The sequence below is a fragment of the Notolepis coatsorum genome (genome assembly GCF_963971535.1).
Source record: "Notolepis coatsorum genome assembly, chromosome: 1".
Classification (NCBI taxonomy): Eukaryota; Metazoa; Chordata; class Actinopteri; order Aulopiformes; family Paralepididae; genus Notolepis; species Notolepis coatsorum.
In genome coordinates, this window is record NC_140165.1 from 318,590,981 (window position 1) to 318,616,600 (window position 25,620).

The window sequence follows — 25,620 nt, forward strand, 5'->3', positions numbered from 1 at the left end:
TGTCTGTGTGTCGACGCCTGCACCTGCTGACCCCGCCCCCCTCTCCTCCTATAGGCCATGAAGGAGGAGTACAGCCGGAACCCCTCCCCCAAACTACTGAAAGACATCCAGGAGGCGAAGAAACACATTCCCCAGCTCCAGGGTCAGCTCTCCAAGGCCACTGGGACATCACAGGTACAGGGTCCGCTCTCTTAACCACAGGTCCAGGGTCAGCTCTCCAAGGCCACTGGAACATCACAGCTACAGGGTCAGCTCTCTAAAACACTGAGACATTACAAGTACAACCTCATATACCCAGTTTTAGCCTTTTAAAATGCTTGTTTCTTAAACACTGCATACACTGAAGAAAGTCACTACTAAGGGCTCACTGATTGAGGGTCAGTGGCTCGGGAGGTAGAGCAGTCGTCTGGCAATCCGGAGGTTCCCGGTTCGATTCCCGATCCTCCCGGGCAGTGTGTCGAAGTGTCCTTGAGCAAGACACTTAAGCCCTAACTGCTCTCGATGAGCAGGTTGAGCACCTTGCATGGTTTCCTCCGCCGTCGGTGTGTGAATGTGTGGGTCAGCGGGTAAAATGTGAGGAACAAATTGTAAAGCGCTTTGGATAAAAGCTGCTATATAGAAAAGCAGCCATTTACCATTTACTACTTTTGGCTAAAATGTCTTGCTAAAAGGTGCTGCCATTGTATACAGTATCTGAGGACGGCAGACGGTCTGTTAAGGCACAATAGAGAGACACCTTTCAGGAAGATAAAATGCACCTCTAGACGTTTTAGTCTGATGTGGCGACATTCACAGGTTTATGTTTTAAGATCGGATGCATTTTGGCCTGTTTATGGTGGCTCAGGAGGTAGAGCGGTCGTCTGGTAGTCAGAAAGGTTCCCGGTTCGATTCCCGCTCCTCCCGGGCACCGTGTGTCAAAGTGTCCTTGAGCAAGACACTAAACCCCTAAATGCTCTCGATAAGCAGGTTGAGCACCTTGCATGGTCGCCTCCGCCGTCGGTGTGTGAATGTGAGGAACAAAAATGTGTAAATCACTTTGGATAAAAGCTGTTATATAAATGCACCGTTTGACCATTTCGACCTTGTTTTTTGTGTGATTTCCCAGGATGCAGTTCCAGCGGGAGAGGGAGAAGACGGCGGCCTGTGTGAGACGGAGCGCACTCCCTCCTCCAGAGGAGACAACATGTCCTGGAGCAGCTCTCCGGTGCGTCACACTCCCTCCTCTAGAGGAGACAACAGCTCCGACAACATGTCCTGGAGCAGCTCTCCGGTGCGTCACACTCCCTCCTCTAGAGGAGACACCAGCTCCGACAACATGTCCTGGAGCAGCTCTCCGGTGCGTCACACTCCCTCCTCTAGAGGAGACACCAGCTCCGACAACATGTCCTGGAGCAGCTCTCCGGTGCGTCACACTCCCTCCTCTAGAGGAGACACCAGCTCCGACAACATGTCCTGGAGCAGCTCTCCGGTGCGTCACACTCCTCCTCTAGAGGAGACACCAGCTCCGACAACATGTCCTGGAGCAGCTCTCCGGTGCGTCACACTCCCTCCTCTAGAGGAGACAACAGCTCCGACAACATGTCCTGGAGCAGCTCTCCGGTGCGTCACACTCCCTCCTCTAGAGGAGACACCAGCTCCGACAACATGTCCTGGAGCAGCTCTCCGGTGCGTCACACTCCCTCCTCTAGAGGAGACACCAGCTCCGACAACATGTCCTGGAGCAGCTCTCCGGTGCGTCACACTCCCTCCTCTAGAGGAGACACCAGCTCCGACAACATGTCCTGGAGCAGCTCTCCGGTGCGTCACACTCCCTCCTCTAGAGGAGACACCAGCTCCGACAACATGTCCTCCTGGAGCAGCTCTCCGGTGCGTCACACTCCCTCCTCTAGAGGAGACACCAGCTCCGACAACATGTCCTGGAGCAGCTCTCCGGTGCGTCACACTCCCTCCTCCAGAGGAGACACCAGCTCCGACAACATGTCCTGGAGCAGCTCTCCGGTGCGTCACACTCCCTCCTCTAGAGGAGACACCAGCTCCGACAACATGTCCTGGAGCAGCTCTCCGGTGCGTCACACTCCCTCCTCTAGAGGAGACAACAGCTCCGACAACATGTCCTGGAGCAGCTCTCCGGTGCGTCACACTCCCTCCTCCAGAGGAGACACCAGCTCCGACAACATGTCCTGGAGCAGCTCTCCGGTGCGTCACCGACACAAGAAATAATAACCATGGAAACCCCGACTGTACTTGGGTTTTCGGGGGTCCTGGTGGCGTGAATATTTTAGGCAACCAACTTGTGTTTAGCGTTTCTCTGATTGGCCAATACGCCCATGTGACCACGGCAGCACGAGAGAGCTGCAGCGCGGAAATAGGCTGTCTATTGCCATTCTCTAAGACAAACTCTAACCTTAACCAGCTCCTTAACAGCGCCTAAACTTAACCGTTCTAACCTTAACCAACTCCGAAACAATGCTTAAAGTTATGCCTAAACTTAACGGCGAAAGAATGCGAATGCATGTTAAAAAAAAATAAAAAATTGAATGGAATCGAACTTGCCAGCAACGGGCTGTAGGATCCACAGCCATGCAGCGCTGCCAATTGAGCTAGTTCTGGATAGTAAAAAAGGGGGGATTACTGCTACATAATGCTGCCGCGACGGAGCTCCGCGGCAGAGCGGATGCTCTGCTGCTGCCGCGGGGGCGTGGCTAGACGCAAGTTGGGCGTGGTTAGACACAAGTTGGTTGCCTTTAATATTTAGGCGTCCTGGTGCTCAACGCATGGCGAGATAACCCGACTATCCTCGGGTCTGGCGCTGATTGAGTTAAACAAGTCAAGAAGAAACATCACAATAAATCAAGAACAAAACAGAAACACCAAGTGTAATGTAAAATTTATAAATGAATGCAACACCCAGACATACCCCACGCGAAGGTAAGGAAAAACTCACTAAAACCTAGCAATATAGGAAAAAATGCACCACAGGCAATGTGGAGGAGAGAAGCCTTAGAAGGGCCGTTCAAGGGGGGATCTCCCTTCTAAGATGTCGGTGATAGTAGTGTTGCATTGAAACAGGTAATACGTGTAATGAAACACAAATAAGTGCATGCCATAGCAACTGAACATTTTGAAAGATTAAAAATAGAGCTGATGGCGGATCTATTTGAGGAGAGAGGGGGAACGTCAAACACTCCGATCATCACTACGAGACGACAGCCACTCGCAGGGGGACAGAGCTGTGAAGGGACCGCATTCACACGGCGGCCACTTTGCTCTCACGTCCCGCTCGTATCGGGATTCCCCTCCAGTCTCCACCCTGGAAAGGAATCCCAAGCCGAGTGCGACTTAAAACCGCGTGTGAATATGATCAATACTAGCGTACGGTATATTTATCCACTCTCTGTCGAAGGTTTACAAGACACTTCTGCTGCTGTGATGGATCATCGTTCAGTCAGCCCACTTATGTTCAGTCACCCCACTTATAATGATTATTTGATGGAAATGTTGCCATCTGTTGCCCAGTCTGGATTATAGTTTTATAGTTGTCCCTCAGGGGGGGGAGGGGGGGTGGACGGCCCCGGGCCCTACCTTCACGGAGGGGCCCATGTGCTGCTAATTGCCATCATGAGGCTCTGCAAGTTTCAAGTTGTTGTTCAGTGTAGAGGGGCAGTTGTTTGGGGGCAGCAGTTGTTTGGGGGCAGCAGTGTAAAGGGGCAGTTGTTTGGGGGCAGCAGTGTAGAGAGACAGTTGTTTGGGGGCAGCAGTGTAGAGAGACAGTTGTTTGGGGGCAGCAGTGTAGAGGGGCAGTTGTTTGGGGGCAGCAGTTGTTTGGGAGCAGCAGTGTAGAGGGGCAGTTGTTTGGGGGCAGCAGTGTAGAGAGACAGTTGTTTGGGGGCAGCAGTGTAGAGAGACAGTTGTTTGGGGGCAGCAGTGTAGAGGGGCAGTTGTTTGGGGGCAGCAGTGTAGAGAGACAGTTGTTTGGGAGCAGCAGTGTAGAGGGGCAGTTGTTTGGGGGCAGCAGTGTAGAGAGACAGTTGTTTGGGGGCAGCAGTGTAGAGAGACAGTTGTTTGGGGGCAGCAGTTGTTTGGGGGCAGTTGTTTGGGGGCAGCAGTGTAGAGAGACAGTTGTTTGGGGGCAGCAGTGTAGAGAGACAGTTGTTTGGGGGCAGCAGTGTAGAGAGACAGTTGTTTGGGGGCAGCAGTGTAGAGAGACAGTTGTTTGGGGGCAGCAGTGTAGAGAGACAGTTGTTTGGGGGCAGCAGTGTAGAGAGACAGTTGTTTGGGGGCAGCAGTGTAGAGAGACAGTTGTTTGGGGGCAGCAGTTGTTTGGAAGCAGCAGTGTAGAGGGGCAGTTGTTTGGAAGCAGCAGTGTAGAGAGACAGTTGTTTGGGGGCAGCAGTGTAGAGAGACAGTTGTTTGGAAGCAGCAGTGTAGAGAGACAGTTGTTTGGGGGCAGCAGTGTAGAGAGACAGTTGTTTGGGGGCAGCAGTGTAGAGAGACAGTTGTTTGGGGGCAGCAGTGTAGAGAGACAGTTGTTTGGGAGCAGCAGTGTAGAGGGGCAGTTGTTTGGGGGCAGCAGTGTAGAGAGACAGTTGTTTGGGGGCAGCAGTGTAGAGGGGCAGTTGTTTGGGGGCAGCAGTGTAGAGGGGCAGTTGTTTGGGAGCAGCAGTTGTTTGGGGGCAGCAGTGTAGAGGGGCAGTTGTTTGGGGGCAGCAGTTGTTTGGGGGCAGCAGTGTAGAGGGGCAGCTGTTTGGGGGCAGCAGTTGTTTGGGGGCAGCAGTGTAGAGGGGCAGTTGTTTGGGGGCAGCAGTTGTTTGGGGGCAGCAGTGTAGAGGGGCAGTTGTTTGGGGGCAGCAGTTGTTTGGGGGCAGCAGTGTAGAGGGGCAGTTGTTTGGGGGCAGCAGAGAGGCAGTTGTTTGGGAGCAGCAGTGTAGAGAGACAGTTGTTTGGGAGCAGCAGTTGTTTGGGAGCAGCAGTGTAGAGAGACAGTTGTTTGGGGGCAGCAGTTGTTTGGGGGCAGCAGTTGTTTGGGAGCAGCAGTTGTTTGGGAGCAGCAGTGTAGAGGGGCAGTTGTTTGGGGGCAGCAGTTGTTTGGGGGCAGCAGTTGTTTGGGGGCAGCAGTGCAGAGAGGCAGTTGTTTGTGAGGCTGGAGTCTTGACCGTTCTCTGGTTCCGTCCGCAGCTGGCTCGGGGTTTCGGCCTGGGCTCCCCCGAGGGCCTGTACCACAGAGAGTCGTCCTGCCCCAGCCTGCCCAGCCCCAAGAGCACGCCCCGCGACAGCTTCAACTCCTGCCACTCGCCGGAGGGAGAGGACGCCACTGACCTGGTAACTGTCCACCGTTTTCTTTTTTTACGCCGAAGAGACGTTTCTCACAGGTGTTCTCGGCCTGTTTTCTTCCTGTACCCAGGGTTCGCACGAGGTCCTTAAAGTGGTTTAAAAAAAAAAAAAAAAAAAAAAAGCCAAGGCCTGGAATTCCTTGAAAACAAGATTTTTTTTTACAAGGTGCTTAAGAAGTCCTTGAAATTAAAATCAACCATTCACATTGAAAGTTCTGTTCATCCATGATAAAATTGTTCTGAATCGAGACGTTTTATTTCTTTTATTAAAAGTGTAACTAATTGTTGGAAATTGGTTTTAAGCCATAAATATTGGATCCGATAAATAAAAAAAATAAACTGCATTTAAAAGTGAATTGTATCCTTATTTAGTTTATAGTTATCATTTATATTAATAGTTATAGCTTATAGTTTGTACTAATAGAATATACGTTGTGTATTGTGTTTACAAATCTACTACGGTTGAGGAGCCGGGAAAAACAAACATCTCACGTTTTTCTAAAAAAAAAGAAAAAAGCTGTGACAATATTCAGAAGAATCGGAATCTTGTTCATGGACTGTACATGACATGCTTCTCTCCCTGTCACCCTCCCTGTCCCTCTCTCCCTGTCTCTCTCCCTCTCTCCCTGTCTCTCTCCCTGTCCCTCCCCTCTCTCCCCATCACCCCCTCTCTCCCTGTCACTCCCCTCTCTCCCTGTCACTCCCCTCTCCCTGTCACTCCCCTCTCTCCCTGTCACTCCCCTCTCTCCCCGTCACTCCCCTCTCTCCCTGTCACTCCCCCCTCCCTGTCACTCCCCCTCTCTCCCCCAGGACTCTCTCTCCCCCACCGCTGTCAGCAGCCCCTCCTCCTCTTCCTCCTCCCGCCTTGTCTCGCAGATCATCGGAGCCGAGGACGACTATTTCGACTCAGACCAGGAGCAGGTAATACTTCATATTAATACTCTGAGCAGGTAATACTTCATATAAAGCGCTGTGCTCGTACTCACATTTGCATTTGAACGATTCCGGTTCCGATTCCGATTCTCCATATCGATTCCTGTTCTAAACAATTCTCGATTCCGATTCTTTGAGGTGCAGGTCAAAACAGGTCACAGCTTATTTCGCAGATTTTTTTTTTCTTTTTTTTTTCTTTTTTATATTATCTTTCATTTTTTTCATACTATTCACATTTTCAGTTGACTTGATACAGTTTAATTTGGTTGCTGTACTGTAACTAGGGTATTAATTAACATAATTTTTTTTTTTTTTTAAAGAATCAGAATTCCAGAACCGGAAGTTAGGAACCGGTTCCTATTAGAACCGGTTTTCGGTGCCCAACCCTAAACACTAACCCATCCATCTACACTCATTGCACACACATCTACATGCACACACTCACTTTAACGTTCACTTAGACACAGTATTTTATTTATATTTTTAAGATTTGCAGTACATCTTCTCTACCTCGTTTTTGCATGTGTTTGTACTTTAGTTTTGTATATTTTGTATAGCGTTTGGTCTTTATTCTTTTTACTGTATGGAGCACAATCTCAGGAGGCTCGTACAGAACCAAGCTGTACCTTATATCAAGGTTCACACAAGGTCATTGAAGTGCTTAAAGTGCTTGATTTTTTACACAAAAAAGCCAAGGCCTGAAATTCCTTGAACAAGGTGCTTAAAAAGATTGAAAGTTTTGTTCATCCATGATAAAATTGTTCTGAATCAAGAAATATAATTTTTTACATTATAAAGTGTAACTAATTGTTGGAAATTGGTTTTGAGCCATAAATATTGGATCAGTTTTATATTTTTTTCTCTAAAGAAAGTAAAAAAAACAGCATTTAACCCTTTCACTGCGACACGACATACCCCCTTACTATCACATGACCGACGGCGATGCTCCATCATTAGCATCATTAGCTCCACATCGTGTGATAGTAAAGGGCTAACCTTCTGTATTGTCACAGTGACAGGGTTAACCGGCTGTCGTGTGGCAGTGAAAGGGTTCAAAGAAAAATAGTGCTTGTAAAAGTACTTTGAAAGTCCTTGAATTTCATTTAGCAACGTCTGTGGGAACCTAGCTGTTATGTGTGAGAGATAAAAACAAGTTGAACGTGTGTTGCAGGCGAACGGCCAGTGCAGCAGCTTCCAGAGCGTGGAGCAGCTGAAGTCTCGTCCGGCTCATCTAGCCGCCTTCCTGCACCACGTCATCTCCCAGTTCGACCCCGCGCCCCTGGTGAGAGACACAGACACTACAGACACTAACCCTAACCCTTCCTGCACCACGTCATCTCCCAGTTCGACCCCGCGCCCCTGGTGAGAGACACACACACTACAGACACTAACCCTAACCCTTCCTGCACCACGTCATCTCCCAGTTCGACCCCGCGCCCCTGGTGAGAGACACACACACTACAGACACTAACCCTAACCCTTCCTGCACCACGTCATCTCCCAGTTCGACCCGGCGCCCCTGGTGAGAGACACACACACTACAGACACTAACCCTAACCCTTCCTGCACCACGTCATCTCCCAGTTCGACCCCGCGCCCCTGGTGAGAGACACACACACTACAGACACTAACCCTAACCCTTCCTGCACCACGTCATCTCCCAGTTCGACCCCGCGCCCCTGGTGAGAGACACAGACACTACAGACACTAACCCTAACCCTTCCTGCACCACGTCATCTCCCAGTTCGACCCCGCGCCCCTGGTGAGAGACACAGACACTACAGACACTAACCCTAACCCTTCCTGCACCACGTCATCTCCCAGTTCGACCCCGCGCCCCTGGTGAGAGACACAGACACTACAGACACTAACCCTAACCCTTCCTGCACCACGTCATCTCCCAGTTCGACCCCGCGCCCCTGGTGAGAGACACAGACACTACAGACACTAACCCTAACCCTTCCTGCACCACGTCATCTCCCAGTTCGACCCCGCGCCCCTGGTGAGAGACACAGACACTACAGACACTAACCCTAACCCTTCCTGCACCACGTCATCTCCCAGTTCGACCCCGCGCCCCCGGTGAGAGACACAGACACTACAGACACTAACCCTAACCCTTCCTGCACCACGTCATCTCCCAGTTCGACCCTGCGCCCCTGGTGAGAACCACAGACACTACAGACACTAACCCTAACCCTTCCTGCACCACGTCATCTCCCAGTTCGACCCCGCGCCCCTGGTGAGACACACACACTACAGACACTAACCCTAACCCTTCCTGCACCACGTCATCTCCCAGTTTGACCCCGCGCCCCTGGTGAGAACCACACACACTGTACAGACACTACAGAAAAATCATAATTCATATTCACCTTTTTGTTTCATCACAATTTAAGCAAGCCTAGTAATAGACACAATATTTCTGACACTGGGAATACATTCCCTGAGGTCCCTAGATACCAAGAATATGCAAATGATATATATATTCAAACCGCATAAATACCTATCCTGTCTGTACTTACCTGCACATAGTCCTCACCTCTGTATGATAGCATGTACTATAGATTAGATCTATTGCCATTACAGCACAAGTACAATGAAAATGGTAAATGGTAAATAGCTGCTTTATTATATAACAGCTTTTATCCAAAGCGCTTTACAATTTGTTCCTCACATTTGACCCGTTCACTCACACATTCACGGCGGAGGCGACCACGCAAGGTGCCAACCTGCTCATCGGGAGCAATTAGGGGTTAAGTAGTGACCTGCTCAAGGACACATCGACACGCTGCCCGGGAGGAGCGGGAATCGAACACGGGAACCTCCGGATTACCAGACTACTCTGCTCGACCTCCCGAGCCACTGTCGCCCCCAATGAAAAGACGTGTGGCCGCATATTACACCCATCCTCACCCGTCTGTACCTACCTGCACATAGTCCTTTACTATATCTATATCTGTACATATCCTACTCTTACTAGTTACGCTGCTGGCCTGTAGTAGTCATACTGTCTTTATGTGTTATACTACTCTGTCCATACATCTGATTAGCACTACACTCAGTACTACTCATTTGTATATGTTGTACCCAGTTTAATCACCTGTACATTACATTGTATATTGTTGTTGCACTTTGCTGCTACATTGTCACTCTGGTTGGACGCCAAACTCCTTTTGGTTGTGCTGTACTTGTGCTGTATGATGACAACACATTTCAATCTAAACTAAACTAAGAGAGAGAGAGATGCAATTGACCTACCTCAAGCCCCACCCTCTTTTCCTGGTCTGCCGTTGTGATTGGAGGATCAGGAAAAGAGGGTGGGGCTTGAGGTAAGTCAACTGGACCATACTGGACCATCACCTGTACCTTGTATATCACTGCTGCTGCCTAGGGCTGAACGATTAATCGATTTTAAATCGAAATCGCGATTTGAAATGATGCAATTAGCAAATCGAAAAGAAAGAAAAAAAAATTATTTTTTTAATTTTTTTTATATATATATATATATTTTTTTTAACCAGGAAGTCCCATTGAGATACAAGATCTCCTTTGCAAGTTGTTGTTACTGTTGTAGGAACAGTTTGTGAGAGGGAGGTAAGGGGTTTTAGATTGTGTGTTGTGAAGTTTAGACTTCAGAGAGGGAGAGTAAAGTACAGAAAAAGTGGGTACCGGTATCGATTCCCAGGTAAAAATAAACATTTTCAGGCTCGGTGTCCCGAACAGACCCACCGCGTAGGCCAGATGCAAGCCGCATTTTACAATAAACCTCTGTGCGGCTGCTTAACATTTTTTATTATTATAATCGCAAATTTAATTGCAATCGCAATATCTGTCCGAAAAATCGCAATTAGATTATTTCCCAAAATCGTGCAGCCCTAATATCACTACTGCTACATGTGCACTCTGGTCGGATGCCACACCTCTTTTTCGTTTGTACTGTACTTGTGCCGTTTGATGACACAATACATTAGACTCTAATCTAATCATCTGACTGACCGACTCCTTCCTCTCTACAGTGTTGTCGTCACGGTAACGTCATTGACACATGTTTGTCTCTGTTGTTGTTGTTGTTGTTGTTGTGGTCCCCAGCTGTGCTACCTCTACGCTGACCTGTACAAGCAGACCAACTCCAAAGAGACCAGACGGGTGTTCATGGACCTCCACACCTTCTTCATCGCCCCGGGAGCAGTGAGTTTAAGTTTAAGTTTATTTGGATCCCCATTAGCCACAGCAGTGCAGTGGCTAGTACATGGTCCTGTGTGTTGTATATTGTGTCCTATGTTACTTTTGTGTTTATTGTCTCTTTCTATATACACCGTGGGAAGGGGGGCACGTAATTGAATTCTATACTGGCACATGGGTCTAATACAGCAATGGATTATGGGTAAATGCAACGTTAAAGCGCAGTGCCAATGTAAGACTGACTTTACATTAAACGAATGACAATAATATAGTATAAAGTAGGGTATTATTTGGACTAAAGAATGGTGTTGTCTCACCCTACTCGCATGTTGAGGGAGAGCACCATACATTATACACTGAGAAACCACGGCAGAGAGTGGCGTGATTACATATGCACGCAGCATTTCTCGGAGACGCTCTCTGATTGGCCGACGCCTGTTTCTACACTGGTTAAGCTTAGGCACTCTTCGAAGTTGGTTAAGGTTAGAGTTTGTCTTAGAGCGTGACGGCAAGTTCTTTCGACGGTTAAGCTTAGGCACTCTTTCGAAGTTGGTTAAGGTTAGAGTTTGTCTTAGAGCATGGCGATAGAACGCCAGGTAGTTTGCAGGCTGTTTGACGAGGAAATGGGCAAAGACACAGCTCGTCACGGATTGGGCAAACGCGTCGGTGGCCAATCAGAGAGCGTCAGTCAGTGCCAATCAGAGAGCGTCTCCGAGAAATGCGGCGTGCATATGTAATCACGCCCGAGAGTGAGCTCTCCGGGAAGGTAGGTAGGTAGGTAGTTGTAGAATGTAATACATTTCGCGCTAAACCACTCCTTTATCTGGTCGCTGTTCTTCGTCTTCTTCGGGTCGCAACCGTCTTCCGGTCTGACTTCCTGCGCTAACGTTCTAATCTACACTGCTGCCACCTGTCGTCACGGAGTTGAATTACAGCCATTTTGTAAAAATAAAAATAAAAGTAAAAAAAACAGGAAAAATACGGGAAAATATTTTAACGGGATGACGGCGGGAAGGAAGGTTGAAATACAGTACAATCCCGGGGAAAACGGGATGGTTGACAGGCATGCACTATACCAGGGCTGTACAGTGCGACATATGTGTGCTACGCAAAAATCAGTCTGCGATGAATGAATTTACTGCGTAGCACCCCTGCGATAGCCTGACAGCTTGTGCGTGAGAAAATGTTTCCATGTGAAGTGAATCGATGGGCCTGGGCCACGCTATTCTACTTGGTAGTTGTAGTCTATCGTGCGATTTTAAAGACCATGTCCCCGTCTGCATAGTCCATACATCCAACACCAAATCCCATAATTCCTAGTGAACAATCGAAACGAAACTCTCTGTGAAGTGAAGATGAAAATGAATGTGGCCTATTGCATCGCCAAAGAAGAACTTCCTTTCAATAAGTTCAAGCCGCTAATTTTGCTCTGCAAGAAGAACGGAGTGGATATCAGTCCATCTTATGACAACCACGTCCGACGTGGAGAGATGATAGAGCATAGCCGATGAAATTAAGTCGGACCTGGCAGTGATGATTGACGGACACTTCTAACAAATTATGTGAAATTGTCTACGTTCGAATCATTATAATTTATAATAAGCTTGTTTATTGGCTTTCCATTTATAATTTATTGATGAATGGAAAGCCAACGAACAAGCTGATTGGGCAACAGGAACTAGAGCACAGCCATGCATTAGGTGAGTAGCCCACTATTAGGACGTTTTTCAATACTTAAATACTGGCTACTTAAATTTCCCTCCAGGGATTAATACAGTATCTATCTATCTATCTATCTATCTATCTATCTATCTATCTATCTATCTATCTATCTATCTATCTATCTATCTATCTATCTATCTATCTATCTATCTATCTATCTATCTAATAACAAGACAATATGCAAATAAGGTAATACTAATAATTGTCACGGTTTCCCGTATATGAAAGTGGCTTGCAACTTACTGCTGATAAAATCACTGTTTATTTCTCGTTTTGCAGTTACATTCCTCTTCTATAAACAATCAAAGTCCCACCCTAAGAGCTATGGCCTCATACGGGTCCATTAAACCTTTTTTATTAGCGTCTTTCCTTCGAGCTAAGTTGAAACTGTTAAAAACGCAAACCTAAACACGGTTACGTCGCAAGACGGCGACAAAGTTTTCAAAATAAAGGTTGCATATACACATACCGTAGTAGGCCTCTATCAATTCTTCTAATAAATGTCCCGGATATACATAAAGATTAATTGGCATAGATCTCTATAAACCGCCCAACACATTGATCACTTTAGGCACACCCTGAAACCAGTAACATCACAAATATGAAGCGGGTAATTACCCATAAAAATAATAACCCTTTCATGGGGTTATTTACAATAATAATAATTAATTAAAATTTATAAAGCACTTTTCATTGTGAAACAAAGGTATGCAGAGTTCCTTGTACTCCTGATTAATGCAATGGTGTGTGTGTGTGTGATGATCTCATTCAAGGAGTACTACAAGCGCAAACACACACACACAGTTTGTTGTTTTTGTGCTATTAGTGATTTACACACTCTCCAATAAAAAAAAACATTGTATGACAAATTTAAACAGATTTGCACTTCTAATTTGAAGCGTAACATATTGATGTCTTGTATACAGTTGTTATGTCCCTGCAATTTACCATTATGGGCAAATAAAGAGAACATTTTGTCTGAAAACATTTCTTGTTAAGGTTTGGATTTTGTGTGCCCTGTATGCAAGATGCATGTCCTTTGCCAGTCACATACCTATTTAAGTGATGCACTGCACTACTTGTGGTTGTTTTTAGAGATTTTAGAGACCTTTTATACTTGTACAATCTTTTGGCCTATGCTACAAAACTATCAACCTCTGTAGCACCAGTGCTATGTGCAAATAAAGTTAACGTACACAGCCCTGACTATACATACAATACACACATCGTCATGTGTATTCTGTATGATAATAACGATCCAATAGGCCTATTGAATACCACTAAATTATTCTGTCCTTATTTGTTTTGCTGAAGTATTGAATACTCGTCTTTTTCATCATGCAGCACTTAAAGGTTCCTGTTCCTGAGTCCGTCTCCACTGATCTCGGTGAGTATTTTTCATTTTCATTTCAAACCTTTATTTAAACTCAAAAGGCAACTGAGGTTTCCCTCATTTACAGCCACGTCGAGTGAACACACAGAGATGAGCAAAAAAAGGATAACAAATCAATTTAAACATGTACGGTTGGCGATCAAGGTGTTAAACTCTGCAACAGAGGGGAGAATCTCAAGCTTTAAGGACTGTTGGAGTTCATTCCATGAGCTAGAGGGGCATCATAGCAACATGTAGATTTACCCTGTTCTGAGCAAACTGGACCTTAAGGACCAACCAGTCACTAGAACGGGTTCCATAGATTCCAACATCCCATTAAAATAATGATGTAGTATAAGGAGGTAGCTTATCAATAATGATGTCGTATAAGGAGGTAGCTTACCAATAATGATGTAGTATAAGGAGGTAGCTTACCAATAATGATGTAGTATAAGGAGGTAGCTTACCAATAATGATGTAGTATAAGGAGGTAGCTTACCAATAATGATGTAGTATAAGGAGGTAGCTTACCAATAATGATGTAGTATAAGGAGGTAGCTTACCAATAATGATGTAGTATAAGGAGGTAGCTTACCAATAATGATGTAGTATAAGGAGGCAGCTTACCAGTAATGATGTAGTATAAGGAGGTAGCTTACCAATAATGATGTAGTTTAAGGAGGTAGCTTACCAATAATGATGTAGTATAAGGAGGCAGCTTACCAATAATGATGTAGTATAAGGAGGTAACTTACCAATAATGATGTAGTATAAGGAGGTATCTTACCAATAATGATGTAGTATAAGGAGGTAGCTTACCAATAATGATGTAGTATAAGGAGGTAGCTTACCAATAATGATGTAGTATAAGGAGGTAGCTTACCGATAATGATGTAGTATAAGGAGGTAGTTTACCGATAATGATGTAGTATAAGGAGGTAGCTTACCGATAATGATGTAGTATAAGGAGGTAGCTTACCGATAATGATGTAGTATAAGGAGGTAGCTTACCAATAATGATGTAGTATAATTACCAATAATGATGTAGTCTAAGGAGGTAACTTACCAATAATGATGTAGTATAATTACCAATAATGATGTAGTATAAGGAGGTAGCTTACCAATAATGATGTAGTATAATTACCAATAATGATGTAATATAAGGAGGTAACTTTCCAATAATGATGTAGTATAAGGAGGTAGCTTACCAATAATGATGTAGTATAAGGAGGTAGCTTACCAATAATGATGTAGTATAAGGAGGTAGCTTACCAATAATGATGTAGTATAAGGAGGTAGCTTACCGATAATGATGTAGTATAAGGAGGTAGTTTACCGATAATGATGTAGTATAATGAGGTAGCTTACCGATAATGATGTAGTATAAGGAGGTAGCTTACCGACAATGATGTAGTATAAGGAGGTAGCTTACCAATAATGATGTAGTATAATTACCAATAATGATGTAATATAAGGAGGTAACTTACCAATAATGATGTAGTATAAGGAGGTAGCTTACCAATAATTATGTAGTATAAGGAGGTAGCTTACCTATAATGATGTAGTATAAGGAGGTAGCTTACCAATAATGATGTAGTATAAGGAGGTAGCTTACCAATAATGATGTAGTATAAGGAGGCAGCTTACCAGTAATGATGTAGTATAAGGAGGTAGCTTACCAATAATGATGTAGTTTAAGGAGGTAGCTTACCAATAATGATGTAGTATAAGGAGGCAGCTTACCAATAATGATGTAGTATAAGGAGGTAACTTACCAATAATGATGTAGTATAAGGAGGTATCTTACCAATAATGATGTAGTATAAGGAGGTAGCTTACCAATAATGATGTAGTATAAGGAGGTAGCTTACCAATAATGATGTAGTATAAGGAGGTAGCTTACCGATAATGATGTAGTATAAGGAGGTAGTTTACCGATAATGATGTAGTATAAGGAGGTAGCTTACCGATAATGATGTAGTATAAGGAGGTAGCTTACCGATAATGATGTAGTATAAGGAGGTAGCTTACCGATAATGATGTAGTATAAGGAGATAGCTTACCAATAATGATGTAGTATAATTACCAATAATGATGTAGTCTAAGGAGGTAACTTACCAATAATGATGTAGTATAATTACCAATAATGATGTAGTATAAGGAGGTAGCTTACCAATAATGATGTAGTATAATTACCAATAATGATGTAATATAAGGAGGTAACTTACCAATAATGATGTAGTATAAGGAGGTAGCTTACCAATAATGATGTAGTATAAGGAGGTAGCTTACCAATAATGATGTAGTATAAGGAGGTAGCTTACCGATAATGATGTAGTATAAGGAGGTAGTTTACCGATAATGATGTAGTATAATGAGGTAGCTTACCGATAATGATGTAGTATAAGGAGGTAGCTTACCGACAATGATGTAGTATAAGGAGGTAGCTTACCAATAATGATGTAGTATAATTACCAATAATGATGTAATATAAGGAGGTAACTTACCAATAATGATGTAGTATAAGGAGGTAGCTTACCAATAATTATGTAGTATAAGGAGGTAGCTTACCTATAATGATGTAGTATAAGGAGGTAGCTTACCAATAATGATGTAGTATAAGGAGGTAGCTTACCAATAATGATGTAGTATAAGGAGGTAGCTTACCGATAATGATGTAGTATAAGGAGGTAGCTTACCAATAATGATGTAGTATAAGGAGGTAGCTTACCGATAATGATGTAGTATAAGGAGGTAGTTTACCAATAATGATGTAGTATAAGGAGGTAGCTTACTGATAATGATGTAGTATAAGGAGGTAGCTTATCAATAATGATGTAGTATAAGGAGGTAGCTTACCAATAATGATCTGTGTGTGTATGTCTGTCTGGTGTGTGTGTGTCTCTGTGTGTGTGTGTGTGTGTGTGTCTCTGTGTGTGTTTCTCTGTGTGTGCGCCTGCAGACCGGCGGCGGACGGAGCTCATCCCAGAGGAGATCAACAGGCAGCACGTTCAGACGCTGCAGGACTCTCTGCTGCCGGACATCCAGAAGCACCTGGAGGACTTCAGGTGAGGAGACCTGGCTGCTGGGCAGCTCTGTAGGGAGGTGTGGTGGTTACTCCCTGGTCTATAGGGAGGTGTGGTGGTTACATCCAGCTCTGTAGGGAGGTGTAGTGGTTACTTCCTGGTCTATAGGGAGGTGTAGTGGTTACTTCCTGGTCTATAGGGAGGTGTAGTGGTTACATCCAGCTCTGTAGGGAGGTGTAGTGGTTACTTCCTGGTCTATAGGGAGGTGTGGTGGTTACATCCTGGTCTATAGGGAGGTGTAGTGATTACTTCCTGGTCTATAGGGAGGTGTAGTGGTTACTTCCTGGTCTATAGGGAGGTGTAGTGGTTACATCCAGCTCTGTAGGGAGGTGTAGTGGTTACTTCCTGGTCTATAGGGAGGTGTAGTGATTACTTCCTGGTCTATAGGGAGGTGTAGTGGTTACTTCCTGGTCTATAGGGAGGTGTAGTGGTTACTTCCTGGTCTATAGGGAGGTGTAGTGGTTACTTCCTGGTCTATAGGGAGGTGTAGTGGTTACATCCTGGTCTATAGGGAGGTGTAGTGGTTACTTCCTGGTCTATAGGGAGGTGTAGTGGTTACATCCTGGTCTATAGGGAGGTGTAGTGGTTACATCCTGGTCTATAGGGAGGTGTAGTGGTTACATCCTGGTCTATAGGGAGGTGTAGTGGTTACTTCCTGGTCTGTAGGGAGGTGTAGTGGTTACTTCCTGGTCTATAGGGAGGTGTAGTGGTTACATCCTGGTCTATAGGGAGGTGTAGTGGTTACATCCTGGTCTATAGGGAGTGTCTATAGGGAGTGTTTAATGTCCCGTGACTAAGACGGGGAGGACGTGACCCTCTTTGCGCCGCCCCTGTGCCTCAAATAGATCCGCTATCAACTCTATCTTTAATCCTTCAAAATGTTCAGTTGCTATCGCTATTGGCTCTATCTTTAATTTTTCAAAATGTACAGTTGCTATTGCATGCACTCATCTGTGTTTCACCACACACATGAGTGCATGCTTACCAACTGTCCATCTGCAACACTACTATCACCAACATCTAAGAAGGGAGATCCCCCCTTGAATGGCCCTTCTAAGGTTTCTCTCCTCCACACTGCCTGTGGAGCTTTTTTCCCTATTGTTAGGTTTTAGTGAGTTTTTCCTTACCTTCGCGTGGGGTATGTCTGGGAGTGCTTGCATTCTTTCATTTATTTGTATTCATCTAAAAATGTTTGGACCTTATGGTGTTCTTGTTCTGTTCTTGACTTATTGTTATGTTGTCTTCTTGACTTGTTTAAAGAAGACCTGTATGGCCCATGGGGACATTAACGTGTGTTGTCGGGCCCTATAAATAAATTTGATTTGATTTGATTTGTGTAGTGGTTACTTCCTGGTCTATAGGGAGGTGTGGTGGTTACTTCCTGGTCTATAGGGAGGTGTAGTGGTTACTTCCTGGTCTATAGGGAGGTGTAGTGGTTACATCCTGGTCTATAGGGAGGTGTAGTGGTTACATCCTGGTCTATAGGGAGGTGTAGTGGTTACTTCCTGGTCTATAGGGAGGTGTAGTGGTTACTTCCTGGTCTATAGGGAGGTGTAGTGGTTACATCCTGGTCTATAGGGAGGTGTAGTGGTTACTTCCTGGTCTATAGGGAGGTGTAGTGGTTACATCCTGGTCTATAGGGAGGTGTAGTGGTTACTTCCTGGTCTATAGGGAGGTGTAGTGGTTACTTCCTGGTCTATAGGGAGGTGTAGTGGTTACATCCTGGTCTATAGGGAGGTGTAGTGGTTACTTCCTGGTCTATAGGGAGGTGTAGTGGTTACTTCCTGGTCTATAGGGAGGTGTAGTGGTTACATCCTGGTCTATAGGGAGGTGTAGTGGTTACTTCCTGGTCTATAGGGAGGTGTAGTGGTTACATCCTGGTCTATAGGGAGGTGTAGTGGTTACTTCCTGGTCTATAGGGGAGGTGTAGTGGTTACATCCTGGTCTATAGGGAGGTGTAGTGGTTACTTCCTGGTCTATAGGGAGGTGTAGTGGTTACTTCCTGGTCTATAGGGAGGTGTAGTGGTTACATCCTGGTCTATAGGGAGGTGTAGTGGTTACTTCCTGGTCTATAGGGGAGGTGTAGTGGTTACATCCTGGTCTATAGGGAGGTGTAGTGGTTACATCCTGGTCTATAGGGAGGTGTAGTGGTTACATCCTGGTCTATAGGGAGGTGTAGTGGTTACTTCCTGGTCTATAGGGAGGTGTAGTGGTTACTTCCTGGTCTATAGGGAGGTGTAGTGGTTACATCCTGGTCTATAGGGAGGTGTAGTGGTTACATCCTGGTCTATAGGGAGGTGTAGTGGTTACATCCTGGTCTATAGCGAGGTGTAGTGGTTACTTCCTGGTCTATAGGGAGGTGTAGTGGTTACTTCCTGGTCTATAGGGAGGTGTAGTGGTTACATCCTGGTCTATAGGGAGGTGTAGTGGTTACATCCTGCTCTATAGGGAGGTGTAGTGGTTACTTCCTTGTCTATAGGGAGGTGTAGTGGTTACTTCCTGGTCTATAGGGAGGTGTAGTGGTTACTTCCTGGTCTATAGGGAGGTGTAGTGGTTACATCCTGGTCTATAGGGAGGTGTAGTGGTTACATCCTGCTCTATAGGGAGGTGTAGTGGTTACATCATCGCCGTTTTTTCGTGTTCCACCCTCTGTCCAACGCAGTGTATTTGCCCATTTCTAAATCGCCTCGTTTAAAACAAATAAAGCATTAACATGTTCATGGTGTACCTTTCTGTGCGTAATAATTCATCCACAATCTATAGCTCAACATGAAAATATTCGCAATTAATCGTAAAAAAAAAAGAAATCACAATTTTATTTCAACCAAAAATGCTTAAATAACAATGTTAGTGATAGAAGGGAACTAATTTTGTGCAAAAATGGAAAGCTTTTCAATTTCCATGCGGAAGAATTGTTACAATAGCCGATAATCCATTTTCCCAATGATAAATCCCTATACGGGTGGAACAACTAGTGACGTCAGACTACACCTCCCTATAGTGTTTAGCAGCTGACGTGCACGGTGTGTTTAGCAGCTGACGTGCACGGTGTGTTTAGCAGCTGATGGCGTGCACGGTGTGTTTAGCAGCTGACGTGCACGGTGTGTTTAGCAGCTGACGTGCACGGTGTGTTTAGCAGCTGATGGCGTGCACGGTGTGTTTAGCAGCTGATGGCGTGCACGGTGTGTGTGTTGCAGGCAGAAGCGCAGCATGGGGTTAACGCTGGCGGAGGGGGAGCTGACCCGGCTGGACCAGGAGAGGGTCCGGGACCGCGTGACGCTGGAGAGGGAGCGGTCCTACGCCGAGAACATCGTCGCCAAGATCGAGGACGTCCTGTGAGCACTGAGCACGCACACACACAGAGACACACACACGGAGACACACACACACACACACACACACACACACACACACACACACACACACACACACACACACACACACAGAAACACACACACAGACAGACAGACAGACAGACAGACAGACAGACAGACAGACAGACAGACAGACAGACAGACAGACAGACAGACAGACACACAGACACACAGAGACACACACACACATACACAGAGACACACACACAGACATACACACACAGACACACACAGACAGACAGACAGACACACACACGTGGCAATATCTGAAATGAAGGAGACCATTCTTTTAAAATAAAACAAACTAACCTTCTCACTGTCTTCTACTTCTATCATTCACTCTTCCACTAAATAACCGTCCCTGTCTATATTACTACCTACTAGGGCTGACCCCTATTAGTCGAATATATATAGTCGAATATATATATTTTTTTTATCATTCTTTCCTAAAGAAAAGAGGCCTAGAAGCGTGGCTAACGCTAATGGCACGCATACCAGAGGCTAACTGCCTACGAAAACAGGCACAGAGGCACTGAAAGAGGATTTCACCCATCTAATGAACACACTAGACTAGACAAATATCAAGATGTATCCATCAGTGGACCAATTGCATGCTTTTGCAGAGGACAAGAAGCCTTCAGTCGACTCCTTCAGACATTAAGCACCCCCACAGCCCAAATGGAATGATACAAAAAATATATACATATATATATATTCTTCACATTTTTTTTTCATAGTCGACTATCGGCTAATTTCGGCCAATCATAGTCGACTATCCAAATCCCTAGTCGGGGACAGCCCTACTACCTACTATACTAACATGTCTCTACTACTCTGCACTCAACACGGCATCACCCAAGTTTCAACACTGTTTGATGAACATTGTTACTCAGCTGGTAGAGTTGTACCCTTCCTTCCTGCTGACTTATCGTACAGAACCTGTAAAGTTCAGCTAAATGACTAGATGTACATTTTAACTCACTCACTCACTCACTCACTCACTCACTCACTCACTCACTCACTCACTCACTCACTCACTCACTCACTCACTCACTCACTCACTCACTCACTCACCTCTCTCTCTCTACCTCTAAGCTCAAACGTCCACGTATTTCTCGGGAGAAGGATGAAGATAATGACACTCTGTTCTCTGTCTTGTTTCTAGGTTGACGACACAGACCACAGAGGAGGAGAGATGGTAAGAGTCTGGGGGGGGGGGGGAGCCAGGGGGGGGGTGGTGGACGCTTCAGGCCCTGACCATCTGTGTCTCTGTGTCCTCGCCCTCTGCACGTGTCTCACCCTGTGTCTCGCAGGAGGGTTGAGGTCAAGTGTACATACAGATAATGATGTAGTATAAGGAGGTAGCTTACCAATACTGATGTAGTATAAGGAGGTAGCTTACCAATACTGATGTAGTATAAGGAGGTATCTTACCAATAATGATGTAGTATAAGGAGGTAGCTTACCAATACTGATGTAGTATAAGGAGGTAGCTTACCAATACTGATGTAGTATAAGGAGGTATCTTACCAATAATGATGTAGTATAAGGAGGTAGCTTACCAATAATGATGTAGTATAAGGAGGTAGCTTACCAATAATGATGTAGTATAAGGAGGTAGCTTACCAATAATGATGTAGTATAAGGAGGTATCTTACCAATAATGATGTAGTATAAGGAGGTAGCTTACCAATAATGATGTAGTATAAGGAGGTAGCTTACCAATAATGATGTAGTATAAGGAGGTAGCTTAACAATGATGTAGTATAAGGAGGTAGCTTACCAATAATGATGTAGTATAAGGAGGTAGCTTACCAATAATGATGTAGTATAAGGAGGTAGCTTAACAATAATGATGTAGTATAAGGAGGTAGCTTACCACTAATGATGTAGTATAAGGAGGTAGCTTACCAATAATGATGTAGTATAAGGAGGTAGCTTACCAATAATGATGTAGTATAAGGAGGTAGCTTACCAATAATGATGTAGTATAAGGAGGTAGCTTACCAATAATGATGTAATAATAAGGAGGTAGCTTACCAATAATGATGTAGTATAAGGAGGTAGCTTACCAATAATGATGTAGTATAAGGAGGTAGCTTACCAATAATGATGTAGTATAAGGAGGTAGCTTACCAATAATGATGTAGTATAAGGAGGTAGCTTACCAATAATGATGTAGTATAAGGAGGTAGCTTACCAATAATGATGTAGTATAAGGAGGTAGCTTACCAATAATAATGTAGTATAAGGAGGTAGCTTACCACTAATGATGTAGTATAAGGAGGTAGCTTACCAATACTGATGTAGTATAAGGAGGTAGCTTACCAATACTGATGTAGTATAAGGAGGTATCTTACCAATAATGATGTAGTATAAGGAGGTAGCTTACCAATAATGATGTAGTATAAGGAGGTAGCTTACCAATAATGATGTAGTATAAGGAGGTAGCTTACCAATAATGATGTAGTATAAGGAGGTATCTTACCAATAATGATGTAGTATAAGGAGGTAGCTTACCAATAATGATGTAGTATAAGGAGGTAGCTTACCAATAATGATGTAGTATAAGGAGGTAGCTTAACAATGATGTAGTATAAGGAGGTAGCTTACCAATAATGATGTAGTATAAGGAGGTAGCTTACCAATAATGATATAGTATAAGGAGGTAGCTTAACAATAATGATGTAGTATAAGGAGGTAGCTTACCACTAATGATGTAGTATAAGGAGGTAGCTTACCAATAATGATGTAGTATAAGGAGGTAGCTTACCAATAATGATGTAGTATAAGGAGGTAGCTTACCAATAATGATGTAGTATAAGGAGGTAGCTTACCAATAATGATGTAATAATAAGGAGGTAGCTTACCAATAATGATGTAGTATAAGGAGGTAGCTTACCAATAATGATGTAGTATAAGGAGGTAGCTTACCAATAATGATGTAGTATAAGGAGGTAGCTTACCAATAATGATGTAGTATAAGGAGGTAGCTTACCAATAATGATGTAGTATAAGGAGGTAGCTTACCAATAATGATGTAGTATAAGGAGGTAGCTTACCAATAATAATGTAGTATAAGGAGGTAGCTTACCACTAATGATGTAGTATAAGGAGTTTCCCTATACACTCCAGGTCTGATGTTTAGCCCCGACACACACACGGTGTCATCAAAGCCTCGACGCCAGAGGCCTCGATACAAATCAAGCGCTCCGCTTGTCTCTTAAATTAACCCCTCGGCACCACTGTGGTGTAAATGGATGCAAGTGAGTGAATGATGAGGCGTTTGAAGCGCCACATGGCTGCGAACGTGTCCCAGATGGTTTTGAACAGAAGACAGTACGAGACCGGGGCACGTTGTGGCATATGTTCCACGGCGCGTTATGAACGGCTGTTCGTGTACCCCCCGAACATTTACTGTCTAGTCTTATTTGACTGTTTTTATTGCACTGCACTATTGCACTATTTTACTCTTTTACTCTTTTATTACTGTCTGTTTTAAAAAGTGCCATAGAATCAAACCGTAAACAAAGAGGCCTATTAAGATGTTAGACGGTGTGATTTATTGTTCTATGTCTTACCTTGACCTTGTCTATTTTGCCGCTGTCTATTTTATGCTTATTTTATGTCTGCACTATATGCATTGATTTATTGATTGATTGATTGACTCTTGATCTGCCAATTTTGTGCAAATTTATGCCAGTTTTATTTTTCCGCTACTGTGAAGCACTTTGAGCTGCAATTCTTGTATGAAAGGTGCCCTAGAAATAAAGTGTATTATTATCATTATTAGCCTGGTTAGTTCCTCAGAAAGGAACACGTTCCCACCGTCTCTCTGCCCGTTGTGTCGCAGCACCACGATGCAGTACGTCATCCTCACCTACATGAAGCACCTCGGTGTTCGGGTCAAGGAGCCACGCGGCCTAGAGCCCAAACGGGTCCGGATCAACTTCCTGCCCAAGATCAAGGTACTGTATATATCTCCCTCCTCACCCCCCCCCCCCCCCCCTCACTCCTATGGTGAGCAGCTTGTATTGTATATATGTATATTGAACACTTTTGTTTTTAACACTTTTGTTTACACTTGTTACGTACTTTTGACTTCTATTTTTACTTATCTATTTCATTTTTATCTAGCACACTCAGGAGCAGAACAGGAACAAAAGTGTTCTGTATTTTTGTATGACAACTAATAAAGACACTTGAACTTGAGCAGCTCTGGTGTTATAGAGATATGGTGAGCAGCTCTGGTGTTATAGAGATATGGTGAGCAGCTCTGGTGTTATAGAGATATGGTGAGCAGCTCTGGTGTTATAGAGATATGGTGAGCAGCTCTGGTGTTATAGAGATATGGTGAGCAGCTCTGGTGTTATAGAGATATGGTGAGCAGCTCTGGTGTTATAGAGATATGGTGAGCAGCTCTGGTGTTATAGAGATATGGTGAGCAGCTCTGGTGTTACAGAGATATGGTGAGCAGCTCTGGTGTTACAGAGATATGGTGAGCAGCTCTGGTGTTATAGAGATATGGTGAGCAGCTCTGGTGTTATAGAGATATGGTGAGCAGCTCTGGTGTTCTAGAGATATGGTGAGCAGCTCTGGTGTTATAGAGATATGGTGAGCAGCTCTGGTGTTATAGAGATATGGTGAGCAGCTCTGGTGTTACAGAGATATGGTGAGCAGCTCTGGTGTTACAGAGATATGGTGAGCAGCTCTGGTGTTATAGAGATATGGTGAGCAGCTCTGGTGTTATAGAGATATGGTGAGCAGCTCTGGTGTTATAGAGATATGGTGAGCAGCTCTGGTGTTATAGAGATATGGTGAGCAGCTCTGGTGTTCTAGAGATATGGTGAGCAGCTCTGGTGTTACAGAGATATGGTGAGCAGCTCTGGTGTTATAGAGATATGGTGAGCAGCTCTGGTGTTATAGTGATATGGTGAGCAGCTCTGGTGTTATAGAGATATGGTGAGCAGCTCTGGTGTTATAGAGATATGGTGAGCAGCTCTGGTGTTCTAGAGATATGGTGAGCAGCTCTGGTGTTATAGAGATATGGTGAGCAGCTCTGGTGTTCTAGAGATATGGTGAGCAGCTCTGGTGTTATAGAGATATGGTGAGCAGCTCTGGTGTTAGAGACATGGTGAGCAGCTCTGGTGTTATAGAGATATGGTGAGCAGCTCTGGTGTTCTAGAGATATGGTGAGCAGCTCTGGTGTTATAGAGATATGGTGAGCAGCTCTGGTGTTATAGAGATACGGTGAGCAGCTCTGGTGTTATAGTGATATGGTGAGCAGCTCTGGTGTTATAGAGATATGGTGAGCAGCTCTGGTGTTATAGAGATATGGTGAGCAGCTCTGGTGTTACAGGGAGTAGATGACACGTTTTAACAGGGGTATGAAATAAGACCCAGGAGGGCTTTGTAAATTAGTTCACCTCCAGTTCACCTCTGCTGCCCCTAGGGGCTGACCTTGGAGTTTTTTTTGGAATTCGAAGCTTGGAGATAAAAAAAAAATATATATATGTTGTGGGACTTGTACAGCACTTTGTTCAACTTTGTCAGTGCTGTAACGTTTAAACCTTTTTAAATCTTAGACAAACAAAACACTTTGCTTTCATGAAATATTG

General features: G+C 44.5%; 1 protein-coding gene across 3 annotated transcripts in view; it reads left to right on the forward strand.

Annotated features, from left to right (window-relative positions):
• Nucleotides 1–58: 58 nt before the first annotated feature.
• Nucleotides 59–25,620, forward strand: part of arhgef12a (Rho guanine nucleotide exchange factor (GEF) 12a) — a 61,638-nt gene continuing 36,076 nt past the window's right edge. Inside the window, exons 1-11 of one of the 3 annotated variants that reach the window (XM_084323285.1) lie at nt 59–174; nt 1,106–1,204; nt 5,176–5,319; nt 6,141–6,251; nt 7,435–7,545; nt 10,356–10,454; nt 13,515–13,557; nt 16,505–16,610; nt 19,826–19,963; nt 21,168–21,200; nt 23,856–23,970. In XM_084323285.1, the coding sequence (XP_084179411.1) occupies nt 1,184–1,204; nt 5,176–5,319; nt 6,141–6,251; nt 7,435–7,545; nt 10,356–10,454; nt 13,515–13,557; nt 16,505–16,610; nt 19,826–19,963; nt 21,168–21,200; nt 23,856–23,970 (921 nt within the window). In that variant the 5' untranslated portion in view covers nt 59–174; nt 1,106–1,183. Of the gene's footprint in view, nt 175–1,105; nt 1,205–2,078; nt 2,131–2,170; nt 2,197–5,175; nt 5,320–6,140; nt 6,252–7,434; nt 7,546–10,355; nt 10,455–13,514; nt 13,558–16,504; nt 16,611–19,825; nt 19,964–21,167; nt 21,201–23,855; nt 23,971–25,620 lie in introns of those variants that run through there. The other 2 variants (XM_084323287.1, XM_084323286.1) reach the window with 2 other exon arrangements.